Below are 20,793 nucleotides of genomic sequence, written 5' to 3'. Positions count from 1 at the left end.
CTCAGGTACTCGTCTTGGAGAAGGCTAACAGCAGTCATACACCTGTGGCTGCCTTCTTCAGAGTAATTGGCTAAAACATACCGATTTGAAGTCACCTCTTTTAATAACTTGCTATGGATATTTAATTATCATCTTATTAGACTTGAAAAAGCCAGAATAAATGAAAGTGAGAAGGATGTGGCCTGAGTTCATGCGGAACATGATCGTGTGCTCCAACTTAACTACTGCCCTACCCATCAGTTTATACACATGACGTTACCTTTGAGAAGTCGCTGTAAGTTGAGTAGCTTGGCTATGGCATACTGGGTCAGAATACAGCTCAGGTAATTTCTTCAAATGGGAAGCTGCTTAACAGACTGGAGACGAGACAGATGGAGCAATTGCCCTTGCAAGCTTTGAAATGCAAGCTTCTAGTTGTGCAGTACAGAAATTCTTCAACTGTTGTCAGCAGTGGTTTTATCTTCATTTTTGACCATCTTTAAGGAAGCTGAAGTATTTCTAGGCATGGCAAAAGTAAATAATGTAGAAATTCTTCACTGTTACTGTTTATGAGTAACGTGAGGAAAACTTGTTGGTTAAATGTGTTTTGTTTAATGGAGAAGAAAGATCTAGCTTCCTTCTTAGGGGAAAAGGAAGATCTAGCTAAAATTGACGCTAGTTTTGCTTTTTTGTTGTTTTATTGTTTTTCTTTCCTTTATACGTGTAACAAACTGAAGCTACCTGCCACTGTGAGGTTTTATTTTGTTTTGTCATCCTCTTATATGAACAGTAAGTTAAGCTTGAATAAGACTACTGTGCGGTGTAACTGCTGAAGGCTTCAGGAAGTGGTATGCTTGTGATTTTTTTTTTTGGTGTGTTTTTTTTTAAGATATTTCAGCTTAATTTTAACTTAAATGTTGACATTGAGAGGATATTTTGCTTGACTTTGGAATGGCTGACAATGAAATTCATTCATTAACTTAAAAGTTATTTACGTCATTTTAGTTGCACTATTAAGTGCGAAGTGAACTTCGGGAGATTTTAAAAAAATATTTTTTTCTTTTACTCTTGTTCTTCAGCTAACGGCAGCTTTGTTGATCTTAATAATCCCAAAGGTGACTTTCTGAGTAGCTGTAAAAGTAGCAGCTTTAACTGAAGAAGCAGTTAGTGAGTCTGCTTGCCGCACTCTGTAACAGCTCACTCTAGACAAGCTTCCAACAGCCTGCTAAATGAAACTCCGAAGACATGAAGTAATTTCTTTACTTCCAGATGCTTTATGGGTGAAATCAATGTGGTAAGGAGGCACCTTAGGACTTAATCATCCAAGCTGGGGCTCCAGTATGGGGAGTTAAGTTTTTATCACCAGCTGGTTGCTATGGTATTGGTGTTTTGTCAAGGTCTAGATGAGATTACATAGCGTGTTCAAAATAGAACGGCCTGAAGGAATTACTAAAAACAGGCTGTTTTTCTGTTCACGTGCTATGCAAGTTCTTAGCTTCCAATGAAACTAAAACTTCAGACCTGAGGTTGTTGTTCAATGTGGGTCTTCCTGACAGCTCACCGTTCCAGCTGTGTGCGGGGGATTTTGTTTATTCTTTTGCTGAGGCTGCAATCTGCTTCTACCAAAGGGTGCTGACTTCACAGATTCCTAAAGTATTTTAGTCTAGCTTCCCTCAGTACTCTATTGCTTGCTTAGGACACAAAGAACACAGTTTCTAGCAGTAACTGATAATGTGTGAGTGTAATGGATAGAGAGGTGTTTTTTTTGTTTGTTTGTTTTTTTTAAGCCATGATTTTGTTTTGGGTTTAAAAAAGCTGTATGAGATTTATGTACTTGTCATGTTTCTTCCCTCCCTCCCCATTTTAAATTTCAGTGATTATTGCCACACTTCCTGAGGTTAGAGAAACAATTGCTAATAATTCAGAGTAACTATTGCAGTGTTCTTTACCTGCAGACAGAGCCTAAAGACAGAGTCAGGACATAGCTTCCAAACTTAGGTAATTAAATATTCTATTCAAGTTCACTAAATTGAAAATATCCCAGACTGAGGTCAGTGTTCTCTGACCAGTTTATCTAACTGAAGTACACAGTCTCTGGACTCAATGGTAACATTTTAAAATGAGATATGCCATTTGCTTGGTAAAGGAGGGAAAGAAATCGGTAGCTTTAGAAATTAAAACTTTATCCTCTTTTTTTTTATTATTATTATTATTATACTGGAACAGGTGAATTGCCAAAAATCACGGAAGTATTTTCAGGTCTGAAAAAGTGCTGATTGAAGGTAGCTTAGGAAACTTGGAATGCTATTTATTTACATTAACACTTGCATCCTTTCGGCGTATGTTACAAAAGACTTGCTTCTGTCTGGTAATGAATTCCTAATGCTGACAAGTATCTTAGACGTGAATACCTGGTTATCTCTGGCATGTGCACAGAACAAATAATCTAATCCAATTAAGACAAATCTAAAATCTGTGGTAGAAAACACCTTAAACTTTAGATTCTGTCAGTTGGTGTCCATTTATGCAGAGAGTAATGTTACTGCTTTAAAACCAGCTTATTTTAGGTAGGCCATGTTTAATTTGAAGAAAACTGTTGCATGAAGTATCGGTGAAAACTGGTTAAACTTCATGATCCAAACAGAGGCATCCTGCTGCCGGATCATCTTTGGAATGGGAAAGGGTGAGAAAATCATTGGGTGGCATGGGAAGTTTGGACATGCAAATGTAGTACGATGTTTAAATGCCGGGAGTTGTTGTTCTGCTTATGTGGAAGAAAGGGATGAGCCTGAAGGTGTCGTGGAGTGCTGGTCCTGATCTCTTCAAGCCTTGTCATGTACCCTCTCTGCACAGACACGGCTGCGGTTGTGATCAGAGAGGTGGTAAGGAAAGGGATTTGTCACAGTGGGGCATCCGATCCCCACTGCAGATCAAATTGGATCACTTTCATGCCGGGACAGGAACTTTGATACGCAACCTTGTAGCCGAATACACTTGGTAGAGAGTAAAGGCAGATGCCTTTTTCTGCGGCCACTTGAGATGTTTTGGAAACTGTTAGAAAGTCAATTCCATACGGGTCTGAATTTGCAACCCAACTAGATGTCCAGTTCTGCGTTGCTGGAATGGGATTCATTTGCTTCCCTCAAGCTTCAGGCAATTGTATATGATACCTGAGTTGGATGCTTTATCTTACCATGCTCACTTTGATAGGAGATAACTGACCCAGGCCATTGTAGAATCTGTCACTGAAAGACAAAATGCTAACAAGTAATAAACTTGTTTGGTTTGGATAATATAAGTATTACCTGGACAAGCTTGCATCAACAGGATTGAAACTGCAGCTTATTTCTGTGGTTATTAAACTCGGCACTGTAAAACCTAATACCTGTCCTTGCATCAGAAGTTGCTATGGAATATAAATTGTTAAGAAGGTGCTAAAGACATCTAAGAAAATGGGAGTTGTAAATACTTCTGTTTTCTAAGGTGACTTTTCTGGGATATATCAAAAGTCTAGTAAACTTTAAGCATGTATCCCTTCTGCCTGAGGTCTTTCAGTCTTTGTGGAGCTCATAGTTTTATTACTTTTCCTTTTTAATGCCCGTTAAGAACATAAAGGTGTTCTTTTGAGAGCTGCTTGAATGACCATTCAATAGAGAAACGGTAAATTGACTCCTTAAGCTGAGGAGCAAGAGAAGTTGTTTAGGAAGATCCGTTTCTCTTTCATACCATTCTGCGATTCTATGATTCTTTCTTTAAGAGCAGTGTCAGCCTAGTAATCAAATCAGAAGTCATTCTGTTTTCTCTTTCCGTTTCACTCCAAAGAATACAGGAATTGAGGTGTTTTGTGCAAGTCGGTAATAAAGGCATCTCGGATTAGACAGTATGAAAGTCTCATATAGTTAAAGTCTGGAAGTGGAACTTTCTGAAACATAGAGGTATTGTTAGCTTCTCAGATTCCCCAATAAAGCAATGCTGAAGTTACCTCTGTGATGTTTCCCTTCATCTAGTCCTAATGCTGCTATGGGCAGGGGGGGAGCAATAATTCCTCCTGATGTTTGTATGTTCATGCAACATGGTTGTGTGGAAAGAAGCTTGGGGTTGACAGAGGGCTGTTTGAGACACTGTATCCTGATGTATGTTCTTTTGATTTCAGGCAAAAGCAAAGAAGCAGAGATAAAGAGAATAAATAAAGAACTAGCAAACATTCGGTCAAAATTTAAAGGTAAGTGACTTGACTGTTTTAAACTGTAGTGTTTGCTTTCCTCATGACATTTTTGTATGGGTTTTTGTTTTGCTTTTACATGTTCAGATTTTTTGTCAGCTGAGGACATAAGCAAAATGCTAATGCAGGGTGTTACAATAGCTACTGAAGGTGTTCTCTTAAGCACAGAGCTTCTTTGCAGTCCTGTGACTCAGCCATAAGGGAAGAAAACTCCCTCCTCTATCAAAGAGCTGAGATAGTGTTCACAAACCTAATACTTTGCCACCCAACCATGTGACTACTTTACCTGTTTTCTTGCAGGAGGCCACAAACTAGTTTGAGAAAACATGAGTGGGTGTAACTATTTTTACTAAAACAGTACATGTTCAACTAGCCTCCCACTCCCAACCACTTAGGGAAGTAATGTATTAAGTTGTCTTCTGGAAAACTTAAGATAAAAATGTGTAGTTGATGAGGCCAGATGTCTTGACCACTCCTATAAGTAACAGCATTAAAGGTTATTCATATGAAACAAAATGCATGCAATGACTAATTTCATTCTCATGCATTCCAAGAGGCAACAGTTCACTTCTTAAGCAATGCATATTAATACTCATGCTATAAGTATGTTCAAGTTTCGTATGTGGCCTCAAATTTTAAAGATGTTGAGGGGTAGTTGAGATGTTTTTGAATGAAATTCCGGCAGAAGTGGCTATGGTAAACATTCTGTTTAAATAGATATGGGGCTGTGTGTGCACCTAGATAAGGCGTTGCAGTGTGGAGTTCATATATGTGGCTTCAGAACTTGCTGATTTTGGATTAAGCCTTTTTTACCTTCATTTTTCTATTTTGACCTAGACTAATGTTTCTATTTGGAATGCTTATTGCATTACCAAAGCCTGAAGTAACTTTCCTGAACTTCATAAAAGTCTGTTGTTTTTTTTTTTTAAGTGTTACATCTCATAAGAAGGTATGGCAAAGTGAAATGAATTGACAGATGAAGTAACATGAAACTTTTGTGGTTAATTTATTAAACATGTACAGTAACTTCTTAACCTGTTTTGAGCTAAATTCAGCCTCTATCTGCAAGACATACTGTGTCTAGTATAAATCTTGCTTGGAGATTAAACTGCTTTATTAAAATGCCACCATTTTATGCTTTTACTTGGTAATAAGATCATAAAGTTGGAACTAACAAAAATGGCTGTTAATCTTGTAAACAAGTGTTTAGTAGACCCTTGAGCTATGTGCTGGTTGCTCAATGTGTGCGAAGGCGATGTCTACTGGTCACTGACTGGAGAATGGACACAAGTTTTATTCTTAGATTAAATGATGGGAAAAACAAGCTCTAGAACAGACTACACAAAGCCTGCTACTTCTGCCAAAAACCAGACCAACATCAGTGTTAGATAGATGCTTTGCTGTGAAAAGGAAGTGGAAAAATAATTTTACGGCATAGGAAGGTGAATATGAAAACCTTCCTCTTTTCCCTTGAGAAGTCACTGCATTTACTCAGTTATCCTATGACAGAGGTTATTATATAAATGCATGTGTGTATATGTATATATCTGTGTCTATATGTATTTTTTTGTGAATTGTCATGTACTGTTGATATGCTTGATGGGAGGGGAGAGTGAAAACATCACTGAAACTTAAGCTTGTGTCATTTAAAGATGTTTGCTGAGAGGCAAAAATTCCTTAAGGGAGTCCCAGCCAAGTCCTGTTCTAGATGTGCCTTGCAGTGCACATGTGAAGGTACTAATTTCTTTTCTATCAGAGCACCACATTCTACATCCCTAACAAGAGTGAATATGAATCTGAGAATTCTGTTGATTCTGTTCCAACTTTTCCTGAACTGGACTAAAACTAGAGTAATTTAAATGGTCTTGCACGCGGCAGAGATGGTGAAGATTGCTGAAGGTGACATATACCAGTTCTTGTTTTGGCTTAGTGTTTTCCACAGACTTAATGGGGTATAGTTTTCTTACTTCTGCATTTTTTTTTGAAAGTGACTCAATTTATTGTATATGATAGTATAATCAGCTAGTTATCTACTCACTGGAAGCTCTAGATTTTTAACTAGACTCACCTCAGGGCCTAGGTGTTCTAATGTTTCTTGAAATTTTTCTACCATCTGTTCAGGAAAGCTTTATTTGAAACCTCCTCTGGTTCCTCTCTGGGTTCTTCTAATATCATGGCACAGGAAAAAAAAAAAAAAAAAAAAGAAAAAAAAACACACAAAAAGAAATCAATGCTACAGCCTTTCCTTATACATAGAATTGTTCACTTCCAATAAAAGAACTGGTGATATTAATAAGGGGAAAATCTATGTATTTCAGCTTGTATTTTCTGAGAGCTGCTTTGTGTGGAGAATATGTTTTCCGAAGTAGAAGAGTCTGAATGAAGTAGAAGAGCCTGAATGAAACAAAAGTAGAAGAGCCTATTATGCCTGAAATTGACAGGCATAATTGGTCTATGTGCTAGAGCTAGAGATGTCTTACCTGACTCCTACTGGTTGAAAAAAAATGTTCTGCTGTTGATGACTTGGATGAATTACTGCTTTGCTGTTTTTCTGTTCTGCTTGCTCTGTGAGCCCTCTTGACATTTGGATGTCAAGGTCTAGCATGCTGAGCCTTTGGTCGCTCAACTGTGGACCATAGCTCATAGGTCAGTAAGTATACATACAAACTAAATACAAATAATACCTCCCTTATTGCTAGAGCATACCCTCAAGAGGTCCAATTCTGTCTCTACATGAGGCAGGCTCTCCTTATGGAAGACCTTGAATTCACCTAGATAGAAGACAGGTGAATTAGTTGTACCTGGCTTTAGCAGTTTAGTCAAGAAGAGAACAGATTTTTAGACTCTATATGAAGGTGCCTTTTGCCCCTCTACTAACTGAGTCACCGTAGAATAGTATTCATTTTTCACCTTGTATTGTAATGGAAGTTAAGATGAGTTTATACTAAGAGAGTTTATACTTCTAGATCGTTGCAGGCAGACTGCAGAAATCCCTCAGCTGAAAGATTAACAGACAAAAAGTGTGTGTCACGGAGACTGCTCCCAGTCACAGTTGGGAAGTACTGACAAGAGTATCATAAACTGGCAGGGACAAGGCAATTCCAATGCAACATTTAGTCTTAACGTGGAATGTGCAAACTTGAGAGGTTGTATTTTGTCCCTCTAACAACTATAGATCACATAATCATTAAGGTTGGAAAAGACCTCCAAAATCATCCAGCCCAACCATCCCCCTACCACCAATATTACCGACCTATATCTGCTTAGCAGCTCTTGTTGACAGAACAAAAACATTCTTTCTTATATTTAGAGGCATATAAAAACCTGAGGAAAGCTTATGTGACTCTGATAACAAAATATGTACTACTTAGGAAGAATTTCATAGTTAAAATTGACTAGTTAGATTATAGTCATCAGTGCAAAGAGATGTTCTCCCCATTTCAAACAGCTTCACTAGTCAACTCATCTGATAATCTTAATGTAGCAAATAATGGCTTGATTCCCAGCTATGATTTTGTTTTGATACTGACATGCCTTTTGTTTCTGAAGCTATAACATGCTTGAGTTTGTAGTCAGACTGACTTTGTATTCTTCTGGAACATCCCCACCAACCTGTTGTAGTTGGCCTGAACTGACTAAAAGAGTTGAACAGATTCCAGACTTCCCTGCCACTTCTGCAAAGCTGCTCTGCTGGAAGCTCTTAGCTATCTCTGAGTCTCAGGCTTCTGTACTGAGACTTCAGTACCAATTCTAACCGTTTCTGAAGGTTTTTTCTGCATCTAAATATTTTTACTTAATATTTAGACAGGACAGGTCATCATGAGGCCTTTCCTATAGATATACTAACAATTATTTTGCCTATGTTATTCTGTCATCACGAGGTTAATGCCTGACTGGAAGCTTTGCTGCAGCCACACTAATGTAGAAATTCAGTGCTTTCAGCAACATAACTTCAAGCTACAATACCTGTTGTTGTTTTTTTTTAACTTGTTTTGGCTGATGGGCAAACTTCAGTTTGTTTGCAAAATGTTGTCAGTTTTTCACGGTTGAAAGTAGAAGCTCTCATCAGACTTTCTTTAGTTTGCAGTGAGTGAAAACTTCAAAAGGTGTTTTAAAAAAAAAAAAGAAACAAAAACCAATTATTGAAGCTCCTGTAGAACCTCATTGCCAACTGCACATTCCAGTCTGCTTCAAGCATGAAGGAGGTTTCATTCACCTCACTGCTAGTATTAAACAGGCTGTCATAAATGCAATAAGGAATTGCAGAAAACATTGCGAAGAAGAGAAATTAATCAGAGAATATACTTTGGGTACCACAGCAATCATTGCAGTCTAAAAAAAAAAAAGTACATAATGCTTTCTGAGTGCACTTTATTAGTAAAGTGCAGTAAATAGCATGTGTGGATTCTGGAATGAGCAATGACAAGTAATTCAGTATTTTGCTAGCATCAGTCATTCTGAACCTTGTCCTGTGAAGTGTGTATGGACAGGTATTCAGGAGTCGCTAGTGTAACCTCTAGTACAAGTCTGCCTAGCGTGATAGAGCTTGTCGTCACTGTTCCCTTCTGCTCCCTTCTCCCCTCCTGATGAAGGAAGGTAGCAATGTAAGCTACTGTGTTACTAACTGTAAGAAAACTTGGCAGTAATGAAGCTCTTAGTTCACTAAAATAGCATTCTCTGGTTGACATAGGTAGTTCTTCAGTTGTGTTGTATTGCTGTAGGGTAAAGCTGCTGATGGCACAGTTCATGAAGACCTGTGAAATTTTGTTCCTCAGTTTTGCAAGGTATTTCATGGCTTAAGTACCAGAATATTCAAACGTACAGACACAGTAAATTCTTCTCTAGTTCACTGAGGCAGAGGAGAAATGATCATAGAAGCTTCCAGCTGCGTAGAACTGTGAATCAGGCAATGATCAGAGGATCAAGGTGTTGTGAGTAAAGCAGTGTAGTAACTTCAGCCTGTGTACCTTGTGCATAACATCCTCTAAGCACAATTTAAACAGTTCTGAATAAATATCAGTATGCGTTCAATAAGTAATGTGAGTGAAATGTGACTCAACTTTCCGTTCACGTATGCTTCTTTGTGTGGGGTGGATTTTAGGTGAAAAATGTCGTTCAACTGAAGACAATGACTTGACATACTCAGAAGAAAAAAACAGAAACAAAAGTCAAAATTTGGTTGAAGCGAGTTTGGACTGCTTGTTGTGTAATCGTTTGTGTCCTTGAGGGTGCGAGGAGGTGATAGCTGTGTATCTTTCTGCTGCAGGATTTCTACGGGGGCTCTGAGTTGCATGGTTCTCCCTTGCAGACTATCCACATAAAAATAACCAGACCTTCATAATGCTTTTTTTTCCTTCAGTTTAAGTAAGATCATTCAATTTAACCTAATTCCTTTTTACGTAACACTGACTTTTTAAAAAGTGTTTGTTAAATAGTTTGGATTAAGGCAATTGTATGATGGAGTCTCCTACTAAATAATTACGGAGTGTGCAGGGGCCTTGTGCTAATTACCTGGCTGGAGATGCAGCAGTTGGACTTGCTGAGTTGCTACAACCACGGAAAGGGCTGGCTGCAAGAAGCAGAGCTGGCAGTCATGTCTCCTGTCACAGATGTGTTCTTGCTTGAGCCCAGCGTAAGAGGCTGGTATCCTTTCCTCCCTCTAGACCTCTATACTCTTCTGCATGTTCTGTTGCAGTATCTAGACCCCCACTCCATGTAGCTGGCAAGACAGCCTCTCTCTATAAGCATGTGAATATTACTACTCTTGTTACTCTCACAGAAGTAGCTGGCAAGCCTGTTGCCCACCTTACATTTGGGTTAAGCTGCTGCTTAAAATGCCCTTGTGCTTAACAGGCTGGGATGATGCTGCACATGTCTGGAAAAGCCCTGCTTTTCTTGAGCTGGTGCAACATATGTCTTGGTGCTGGGCTTGGATCTGGCTTCAGCGCTCTGAGCTCAGGAGGAATCCAGGATCTCTGTACTTTAAGTGGCTTTGTCTCTTGTTTCAGCGTGAGGAAGCTGTGTTGTTAAGGTCATCGTGTCCTTGACGGTTGCTTTAAATACTTCTGCATTAACTGAGATAAGATACATGCAGTATAAAGAAACCACACCAGTGTAATAAAGCAGAAGTTGTAGGAGTTGTGTGAAACAAAAAATAATCCATTTGTTTAGCTTTCGGATTATGGAACGATTTTTTTCTCATGCTTGAGCCAGACTACAAGTCTAGCTGTCAGAGTATTAATTGCTTTGTAAAGGACATCTGCTTTCTTGAGCAAAAAATACCTTATTTATTGATGCGTTGCTTAATTTTGATCTCTCAAACCAAAATTTGTATGCTAGTGAAACTGCCCACAGATCTATATGCTGTTTCTGCAGGCAAAGGAGCTTTGGTTACTGCTTGATTCAGGCTTGTTCTTTTCTCCACATCAGACATTAGAGCTCTTCCTTTTTTTTTTTCCTTGTTGCTTAATGGGTTTTGTGTTAGAGTAGCTGCAGGATTTAAGACATCATACTGTATCTGAGCTTTGGCTTGTACAGAAGAAAGAACACCAATGTCATTTGTTAATATCTGTTTTTGTTTTTAACTTCAGCTTATTTGCTTTCCCAAGATCGAGTAAGTTGTCCCAAACTACACGGTAATCCATAATAAGTCCAAGCCTCTAAATACGTGTTTTAAACAAGCTGTGTGACAGTGGATTGCTTTCCTGCCATGCTGTGTAAGCAGTCTTCCATTATTTAAGATGGGTCTAGTGTCTTAGTCACACTACTTTCATTTGCCTCTTAGACAAGCGGGAGACAATCTGACAGTAAAATAATAGTGTCTTCACTGGCAAAGTGAATTGTTGGAAGCAAAACCAGGCTTCAAATATCAACTGAGTTGTAGGGACGCTGTAGGAATACCGTTTTGGTGGTAGTAGTAGGCGCTAAATACCACCTTATGGATTGGTATGGGTTGTCAGTCACAAATATTCAGCCTTTTGGTTAGAGGGCTTGGACTGTATCACACTCACAGGAAGACAAATCTTGTCATGCCTTAAAGTTCAGATATATCCATAAAGCGCAACTTCATTTTTTTGCTTCCAAGCTAGGAGCAGGCCTTCTGTTACAGTAACCTGCTGGACTGCTGTGCCAGCTGCACAAACAGGTCAGTGTCTGAAGTTACACAGCCGAAGTAATCTAAGGAGGAAGCACGCTGAATGCAGAGGAGCACTTAAGGATGTGTTTTGTATAGGCCACGACTGAAGTTCTAACTCTAAGGTATATCTAGACTTTGAGATAGCAGTCGACTGTCGGGGGCTGCTAGTGGAACTAGACTTATCAGGCCTTCTCACTCTGTCCCCCAGTGAGCACCCTACAGGACCAAACTGCCTTCCCGCCCCCTCTGGCTGGTAGCAGGCTCAGTAGCTTTGTAGCAGGGTGGTTTTTAAGTGTACAGAGTAAGATTCAAAAGCAAATGCTGTGTTTTAACTCATTATCCAAGTCATGGACAGAAGGTGCTGCCAGGGAACCAAAAGGTCTTGTAAAGCATTTGTGCCTTATTCTTCCCTCTTGGAAGGCTGCCTGAAGGATCTAGCAAACTTTTTAGGGAAAGCAAGTAGTCTTTGAAATGCCCACTGTGCTCAAAATCTGCTGACGTGTGTTCTGGATCCTTCCTGTTTCTGCTGACTTGATTTGCAGTACTTGCAAATGTTCATGGAAGCATTTAAAAATGAGCTGAGTTGAAAGAAATGATTGTGTATTGCAATAAAGATAACACAGAATGTGCAAAACTTCCTTCTGCTTTTGTTTTCAGGATGTTTGCTTGGGGCTGGGAAGGGCTGTGCTATTTTAGCATGGACTTCAGCAAGAAGACTTGTTAGTGATGTTTAAAATAGAGCCTTTAAACTCAGTAAGTGTCACATGGGTGGAGAGGAATTGAACAGTTAAACTTAAAATTCCAATAAGAATCTGAAGCAAAGGCTTCTTCAAAGCACAATTGAATTTAGATGAGTGTAGTGAGACCTTTGACTGCAATGCTCTTTTTTTGAATTGCACAGCTAATTAAAAGGTATTTAAAAAAAGGGGGGTGGTGGTAGATGGAAATAACATATTGGAGACTAATAAAGCTTTAAAGAGAGATCTAATGACTGTTACTTGGCTTAATTTAAGCTTTCCTCTTAATCACAACTTTCAGATTGCCTGCGTATACAAGGGACAGAGGCTTTTGAAAGTAGGCATGAAATATTTTTTTCTTATCTTAAGGAAAAGTGTTTCAGGTACCAATTTTACAGTACTGTTCTTTGTTAGCATGTGATACAGAAGGAAGCTGCTTTTTCTTTGTCAGTAGGATGATAATGTTTTGAGGCTTGACTGCACGGCATAACTTCTATCAAAGATGCCTGAAATATCTGACGGTTCGAGGCCTTTGTTAATCTGAGCTCTAGCAATGCTGGTAGCTTGGAAGAATATAACTCTTTAAATACCTGGATTCTGAACCTGAAAAAAAAGGAGTTGCCAAGTCATGACAAATAATTTGTTGTGAAAGCCAGTCCAGTTCTGAGCATACATACTTTCCTCTGCTTGTGTTTTTCATTTAAACAATTGGATTGCAGTGTTCTGTACTCCCTCTTCCTTTCTGATCTCAAAAGGCAACAGCAGAGCCATTTGGCAAAATTAGAGAATGGGTTTTATACCTGCAACTTTAGTGTAATGCTGCGCTAACAACAGGCAGCAACAATTGAGTCTTGGACTCAGTCTTGCAGGCTCAGGTTTCTTCCACTTATGGTAAAGTAGATATGAAGCTACTTTCTGACACCTTTTGGTCTATTGGTATCTCTGAGAGAAGTAACTAGTGATAGGAATGCTATTAAATACCATAGCAAGTCCTCAATTACATAGATCTCAGCCACTAGGGGAACAGAGGCTTAAATGGGTTCAGGGTGTTTAGTGTCCCCTCCTGTGAATTATAATCGTATCTGGTAATGGGATCCAGCATCACCTGTTCTTTAAATCATTCACCTGGAAACAGTTGGCTTGTCACTAGCTGGCATGTGCTTATCACGAAGTAATATAAAGCCCCTCTGGCTTATGCATTGATTCTTTCTTTCCCTTTCAGATCTCTTGCAGAATACAAATTGAAAATCTAATACTAAGAGCCTATAGAAACCTCTCTTATGGTAGCAGCTGAAAAATGTTTAAAAGTTAAAGTTGTCACTCTGCCTTTTTGTGTGTGTGTGTGTATATATATATAAAATATATTCTGCCTCTCATAAGTAAGATGTCTTTGATTTACACGGTTCTTTTCCTTTACAATGATGCAATGGGGGGAGGTTTCTGCTGTTGAGTACCCTTTTATCAGAAAAATAATATAATATGAAGTATTCCTTTCCCAAGTTACAAATGCAGAAAGCTTTATTCTTCTGCTGCTTAAGCTGTAGTTTGACAGCCACAGTGGATAGACATACATGGCTGGGTATGTTTTTCCCTCGGGTCATACTACTTCCGAAGAAGGAAAGAAATGGATTTTTTTTTTCTTAATCTGGATGTCTTGTTCTGTTTTGTCTAATGTTAATTCGGGTATCTAGTAAAGCAAACAGGCCAGGATTCATTTGGCTGCTGACTAAGCAGCAAAATAGCCTTATGGCAGCAAACTGTATGTGTGACTCAAAGAAAACACGATTTGGGCCAGTTTTCTGCAGAGCTGGCTGCAGTGAGAGGTTCCTGACAGGATCTAGCATAGCAGGACTTCATTACTATGAGTAACTTAGGTAACGCTGCTCCCTGTGTTTAAGGGAGATGTGACGTGCGGGATTCCACAGTATGGACATAAAGGCAGCTTTTCTTTGCATAGCGTAAAAATAGCTTCAAGCTTCAAAAAGCTTATTTTTATTCATAACTGGTACGTTGTCATTAAAAAAGGAAACAACCCGAATCCTGTAAGATCAACTGCTGTCTAAAGACTAGGATTTGAAGGGTATCACCATCTGTATTAAAACTGCAATTTTGTGCTTACATTTTGTTTCTCTTTTAAAATGAATCTAAATAAAAGAAATTCCTAGCTTTCATGTAAGTAGAAAAACATAGGCTTTGTTTTTTGCACAAAATGATGTAGATTTTTAGTCCTGGTTAGGTTAGAGATGTCGATCTCTTGCTTTTTTTTCAATGTAGAGTGAATAAAAGCTCAAACAATAACTTAAAATGTGAAATTTAAGTACTGCAATAATTTTATTACTTACCTTTCTGCTGAAATTGTGGAAATATTCTATGATTTGCCTCTATTGTGCGCTTGCATGTGGTCATATATGTTGCATATGGGATAATACGTCTGAGATTGTAAAACCCAACAGTACATTAAATTTTCATTTATTGTTCACTGAATGCCAATGCATTTTCTATTTTGTAGTGTAATAGATCATGAATCAAATGCCAATCTTCATTACTAGGTACACCTATGTCTTGCTACTGTGTTTAAAATATATTTCAGTGGAACCCTCTTCCTGGCTGGGGGGGAAAGCAGGTATAGGAACAGTGCAGGCTTAATTGCTTTTTGTTTCCTTGCTTTCTAGGAGACAAGGCTCTGGATGGTTACAGTAAGAAAAAATATGTCTGCAAGCTGCTTTTCATCTTTCTCTTGGGGCATGACATTGACTTTGGTCACATGGAGGCTGTAAACCTGCTCAGTTCCAATAGATACACAGAAAAGCAAATTGTGAGTAACTCCATCTCTGCAAAAGATGAAACATTCTACCAGCCTGCCTCAGCTATAGAGTCTGCAAAACAATTTTCCTCCCTCTCTCAAATGAAAGCTTTGTCTTGGATCTAGCAGTGATTTTTAAAATGTAAACACTTTTGTGCACAAGGAATCTCGCTTTATTAAGTGACTTGAGAGGTGTTGCTGTACTGTCTAAATAAATTCCACTGACTGTAACAGCTAAAATACGTACTCTGTAAGATTATTACTCCTGCTAGGTAACTGCCTTGAGTCTTGCAAGCAGGTAGAAATAGAGACTTCAGGGAAACATTAGCTGCTGCTAACAAACTATAATGCAAGCATGAGTTCCACTGCAAGTGCTATGTACTGGTTAGCTGTACAGTACGTGAACCAGAATAGGCAAGTAACCTTTAATTTTCAGAATCTCTAAAAATTTTCCTAGGTAAGGTCATATTTATCACACAGGTGTAGCTCCCTAGAGTCTAAACAATAAGCCAAATTCTTCATTTGCTTACAATTCAAGTATCCCTTTCATTCAAAATGATCTTTTGAGCATGTGCTGAAAGAGATTGATAGGCCGTGAGCCATCTTTCTCTAAAACCTGATAAATTACAGAAACATTAAACTAATTAATCCGCACTTCATCCTTCTAGCCTTCGCTCTGGTGTTTAAATATCTTTCTGCACATACGTTTGGTATTGGACAAGAACTATATATCTCAAAGTATTAGTTGTGGCATTAACAGAGAACATAACATGTCAGCTAAAATCAATTTTCCTTTTCCTTTTTCCTGAAACGCAGGGATATCTCTTCATCTCCGTACTAGTGAACTCTAACAGTGAGCTGATTCGCTTAATAAACAACGCGATCAAGAATGATCTGGCAAGCCGCAACCCCACCTTCATGGGGCTAGCTCTGCATTGTATTGCTAACGTGGGTAGCCGGGAGATGGCGGAAGCATTTGCTGGAGAGATTCCAAAAATACTTGTAGCTGGGTAGGTATGACGTGCCTCCTTCAAACAAAACACCAGTAAACCTTTTCAGTGACTCAGTTCAACAGAAGTGGCTGAATCCATGCTTTGAGCTACTGTGCTTGCAGTACAGATGGTGACAGTCTCCAGTAACTGCAGATATTCTGGTATACCTGAGCGTGCACTTGCTTGTATAAGTCTACAAATACAACATGGGAAATTAAGACTATGTCAACATCTTGTATAGGCTTTGTGTAGCAAACAATTTTTTGTTCTACATAAATGCGTGGTAGTGAGTGCCTCTGAAATCTCTGTTTTACTTCCCTTCCCTCTCTTGATGGAAAGAAGAGAAATAAATGAACCTAAATAGAGGCTTAAACTATAAATCCTGTTATAAAAGCTTTTAAAAATATTCCTGATGTTATAAGGAATGTGAGAATATTCTGTAGAGTGACAGTTCTTGCCTCTTCCGTTTCCCATGTGAACAGCAGTTCCAGTAAATAGCAAGTAGTCACAGCCAAATCTCTAACTTTCTCTTTTTGTTGATAGGAAGTCTCTGAACAGACTAGGTAAGTGTCTGGAACTGTAGTTAACTAAACCTATAATAAGGCTTGCAGGGCTATTTTGTTTTCAAACCTATTTTGAAGATGCAAGCGTGCCTGGGCCCCAGAATGCTGCTGTCCTGTCCTATTGTGTCTTTGTCAGGGTGCTGTTCCCCATGCAGCATAGCGGAGAGAACACTGTAATGATGAGTCACAGCTTTAATAAGCTACCGTTAAGTTCCAAAAATTTCATTTAGGGTCATCAGTCACAGAGCACAGCACCTTCAGTTCAGGCTTGTTTGAACTTTGAACTTTTTATGTTCTGAGATCAGTCTTCAGGGCCTTGAAGAAGTTAGGGGCAAGGGTTTTGGGGTTGGGGGGGGATGATGTGTTTGGTTTTGAACTGTGATCCCACGTGATCTCATGGAAAGTTGGTTAACTTCATAAAGAACAAGTGGACTGAACGTCTGTGGAAGTTTCTGAACATTTAACCAAGATCACACAGTTTAAACTGCCTCTTAAAACCTTCAGTGCTAATGCTCTATAATTTATTTTAGCTGTTATGACAAATGCAATATATTTAAAACAAACAAACAAAACCATACCACCATGAATTCCCTATTTGTGAAAGGGAGCTCAATGAACTAGAGTAGTAGCATGCTGCTCCTAAAATAGTCAATTCCTGTGCCAGCAGTATGGATGGCTAAGTGAATAGACTTGTGGGTTGTGTGCTTGGTAATAGACAGCTAACTTGCATGCTAGCTGTTGAGTAGTTAATGATTCATGTCTGACATGAAGATCCTATCAGGAGATCCAGCTGTGCTCACATACATAATGTGTTGGATCTTAACTATTTGACTTGAGTCCGTATTTGACTTGAGTCTATTTGAAAGAAGCTCGTGCTTGTGGTACTTCAGTGAGACATTGACTCAATTAGGAGCTCTGATGATGAACCTCCAGCTCTGATGAAAAGATGCGAGATGTCTCTCTAAGTAGCAAAGGATCATTATAGACGCTACTAAGCATATATAATGGTTGAAAACTTGACTAGTTAAACTTACTGGCCAAATTTAACAAGAAATACTGTAACACAGAAAGAACTTATTTAGCAGACTTCTGTTGAAAAGTTGTTACCACGCTAATGCAAAGATTAGCATAGTACTATCCTGTGAGTATTGCTGTGGCTTTAATTTGGGTTTAAGATACAGTGGTTATGTCTTGCAGAGATACTATGGATAGTGTGAAGCAGAGTGCTGCCTTATGCTTGCTGCGTTTGTATAGAACTTCTCCCGACCTTGTCCCCATGGGAGACTGGACGTCCAGAGTGGTACATCTCCTCAATGATCAGCACTTGGTAAATCGACTTAGTTATGTTTCTTTGACCTACTCTATATAGAGAACGACGCCACTTCAGCTGTTAAGTATGTTATGAATTTATTTCCTCTAGTGTTTTTCGACCAACTGGGCTGTTGTTTACTTAAGGCTTGCATAAAGAGTTGGAAGGAAAAGTTGTTCTCTTATTAATTGCTGTATATATTCATTTCTAATAAAGTCTTGCTTACCTTAATTATTCCTGGAAGTAAAAGGAATGGTATGCACAAGTTCTTTATTTGGTCTGACTGTAAATTAATCCTGTGCCTTGTGATCCTAAGTCATATGTATGTATCAGTAATACTGATTGTCTTAGTATTAAACTGGGACTAAAATGAAAGACCTGACTTGTTAGCGCTTGGATTTCACTGTCCTGTGGTATCCATGTTGTCATTCTTATCCTGCTGGTTCAAAAAAGCCCTATTCTTCTAGATAAGAGGCTCTATATTTTTTCTGTCTGTCTACTTTAGGAAGAAGTCTATTTAGACCCGTGCTTCACCAGTAATGGAAGCAATTTAGTCCTCAGTAATACAGAATGTTTGTATTTTACAAAGCCTTCTCTTCGTATTGGGTTTCCAGAATTCTCTTCTGGAAATGAGCCGCTGCATCTTATTTTTTTTCTCACACTTTTCTTGTGTAAGAAGACAATTTGCATCCAGCCTTTAATATAGCTATCTAAATATAATTTTAGATGTACTATCCAAACGTGAGACAAAGCTAAAACAAAAACAGAATGAAATTCTCTGCACACATGGCAGTATCACGTTGTTGAAGGTCCTATCCAGATTTAAAGATTTGTAATTTGTCTAGCTGTTTGCAAAATAAAGGGCTTTTTAATATGGGCCTTTGTCATGGGGATTAACTTTGTTTTTCTTGTATATTAAAAGTTGCTTCAAGTAAAAGGTGGTGTTAATAAACAGCATCCTAAACTTTTATTAAAATGATTGTATGTTTTTGTTTTTCTTTTTAGGGTGTGGTTACTGCAGCTACAAGTCTGATCACCACTTTGGCACAGAAGAACCCAGAAGAGTTTAAAACTTCAGTCTCCTTGGCTGTGTCTAGATTAAGCAGAGTGAGTACAGTGATAACCCTGACAGTAATTCACTGTTGCTTAATTTACTCAGCTTTCTAGGTCAGATTATCTTACTGTTGCTTATTTATTCAGCTTTCTAGGTCAGATTAGTTCAGTACACCATAAGCAGTTAAGATGATTCGGTTTCACTTCATATATCTGGTTCTGTTCTAATGTTTATTGCTTACCTGGACAGAAAACTATTTTAGCTTGCCCAAACTTTTTTTTTGGTGTAGTCCTTGCTATACTGCATGTGTGTGTAGCAAAATGGTCTCTCTCTCAGCTACTTGTATATTCCACAATCCCAATGATACAGTTGATTTTTTTTAATCGTCTTTTTATGTTGCTATAACACCAAGGAGTACTTGGATCAAAGGCTGGTTCTGCAAATTTCTGCACAGAACCCTTGAAAATTACAGCCTATGCTCTTCAGTTTATTTAAGGTTCTTACAACATGAGTTGTCTTCATATTTCTACTTTTGAGCTGCTGCTAGAATAATATTCATAGGTATTTGATATTCTGTAAATGGGTGTAGGGAAGCAGGGGCATGGAGTGCAGGGAGAGGAGCAGAGACATTTCTATACAAATGCAGTCTCCAAGTTAGTATCTTCATGCTGGAAAACATACATTACTGTTTTGTTTTATTTTAGTCTCTGGAAGGTATGCAAGACATGGGAGGGTATTACTTCACATGTTTTAAGCCTCAATTTATGTAGTCTTATATCCAAAATAAATTACATACAGTTCAGAGATACTTCTCTTCAAATCTGAAGATTTTGTGTAATACTTAAAAGCAAGGGAATCCTGAGGGAAGTGCATAGCTATTCTGTAAAGGAGCAGCAAGAATTAGACGTAATTTCTTTGAGCAGAGCTAATGCCAGACTTGTGCTTACCCTAGAATCAAAGGTGGAAAAGAAATCCATGAACGGGGTGCTCCCTCTGAAACCTAATTTATTCTTGTCACGCTTCTCTCTATTCATATAAACCTCTTCTGTGAAATCTATTGGTTCTTTGCTGTGGAGTAGGAATAGTAATGAAGGTGTTAGTTCAGCGTGCCATAGAGTCTAGTATTTGAAATTCCAAGTTCACCTATCAATGGTCAGTCAAGTATAACACTGTATTTAGGCTTTCTGTTGGCTGAATCTATGAATTGCTGAATCAAAGAAAGTCAAGCTTCTGGTTAAACATTTAGATGCTATGAGACGGTTGTCTTTATTCTTAAGAAAAACAAGTATGCTTTCAGAAAGAAACTCCGTCTGCTGCTGTATGATTAGAGAACCTGATGGTATACTTGATAGTATGACAATTTGCACCTAATTAACCTACTTCATTAAACATTTCCAGTGACACAGTTTTGTAAGCCTCTGTCAAAGGTGACCTACAGTGTTCTTGGGGTGCTTGTCACGATTGCAAGTCACTTAACTTCAGCAGCTGAGGTGCTGTCTGCTTATTTTACAGATTGTAACTTCTGCATCAACAGATCTTCAGGACTATACATATTACTTTGTTCCTGCTCCTTGGCTATCTGTGAAACTTCTGAGGCTCTTACAGTGCTATCCACCTCCAGGTAATGCACAAATCACAACAGTGGTCATTTCTAATGTAGTGCATTATCTCCAAAGAGCTATTGTGCTGTAGTGTGACCGTAACTTGGAGTGCAAGCACAGTGTTCTAAGACAAGGATACAGAAGCCTTTTCTTCCGAGCATTTCAGGTTGCTCTGAGCTATTATGTTTTCTTGAATTATGTTGTTTAATTTTAAAGTGTCAAGCCATCTTGCAATTTGCAAATCACTTGCAACAGCTGTTTTAAGCATAAGTTAATGCTATCAACTATATTATAGCCTTGAAATATATTCCAGTGCAGATTGTTTGGATTTTGCTCTTACTTAAGTTAGAAGTGTGGTTTAGACTTCCTGCTAACTGTACACTGTGTTGGGGGTGGAG

The 20,793-nt window shown here is 38.5% G+C and overlaps 1 protein-coding gene across 7 annotated transcripts in view; it reads left to right on the top strand.

Annotated features, from left to right (window-relative positions):
* The window catches only part of AP2A2 (adaptor related protein complex 2 subunit alpha 2), a 48,784-nt gene that overhangs the window by 10,194 nt on the left and 17,797 nt on the right, over window positions 1-20,793 (top strand). For all 7 annotated transcript variants that reach the window (XR_014585441.1, XR_014585442.1, XM_083839546.1 and 4 more), the window contains exons 2-7: window positions 4,133-4,201; window positions 14,746-14,888; window positions 15,693-15,886; window positions 17,629-17,758; window positions 18,746-18,847; window positions 20,307-20,415. Coding sequence is in view for 5 of the 7 variants with exons in the window: in XM_083839546.1 (XP_083695672.1) it covers window positions 4,133-4,201; window positions 14,746-14,888; window positions 15,693-15,886; window positions 17,629-17,758; window positions 18,746-18,847; window positions 20,307-20,415 (747 nt within the window). In the remaining 2 variants the exon portion in view is untranslated. The remainder of the gene's footprint in view (window positions 1-4,132; window positions 4,202-14,745; window positions 14,889-15,692; window positions 15,887-17,628; window positions 17,759-18,745; window positions 18,848-20,306; window positions 20,416-20,793) is intronic.

The sequence above is a fragment of the Anser anser genome (genome assembly GCF_964211835.1).
Source record: "Anser anser genome assembly, chromosome: 5".
NCBI lineage: Eukaryota > Metazoa > Chordata > Aves > Anseriformes > Anatidae > Anser > Anser anser.
The sequence above is the reverse complement of the archived record's forward strand: the minus strand, read 5'-3'. Positions and strand labels throughout refer to the sequence as shown.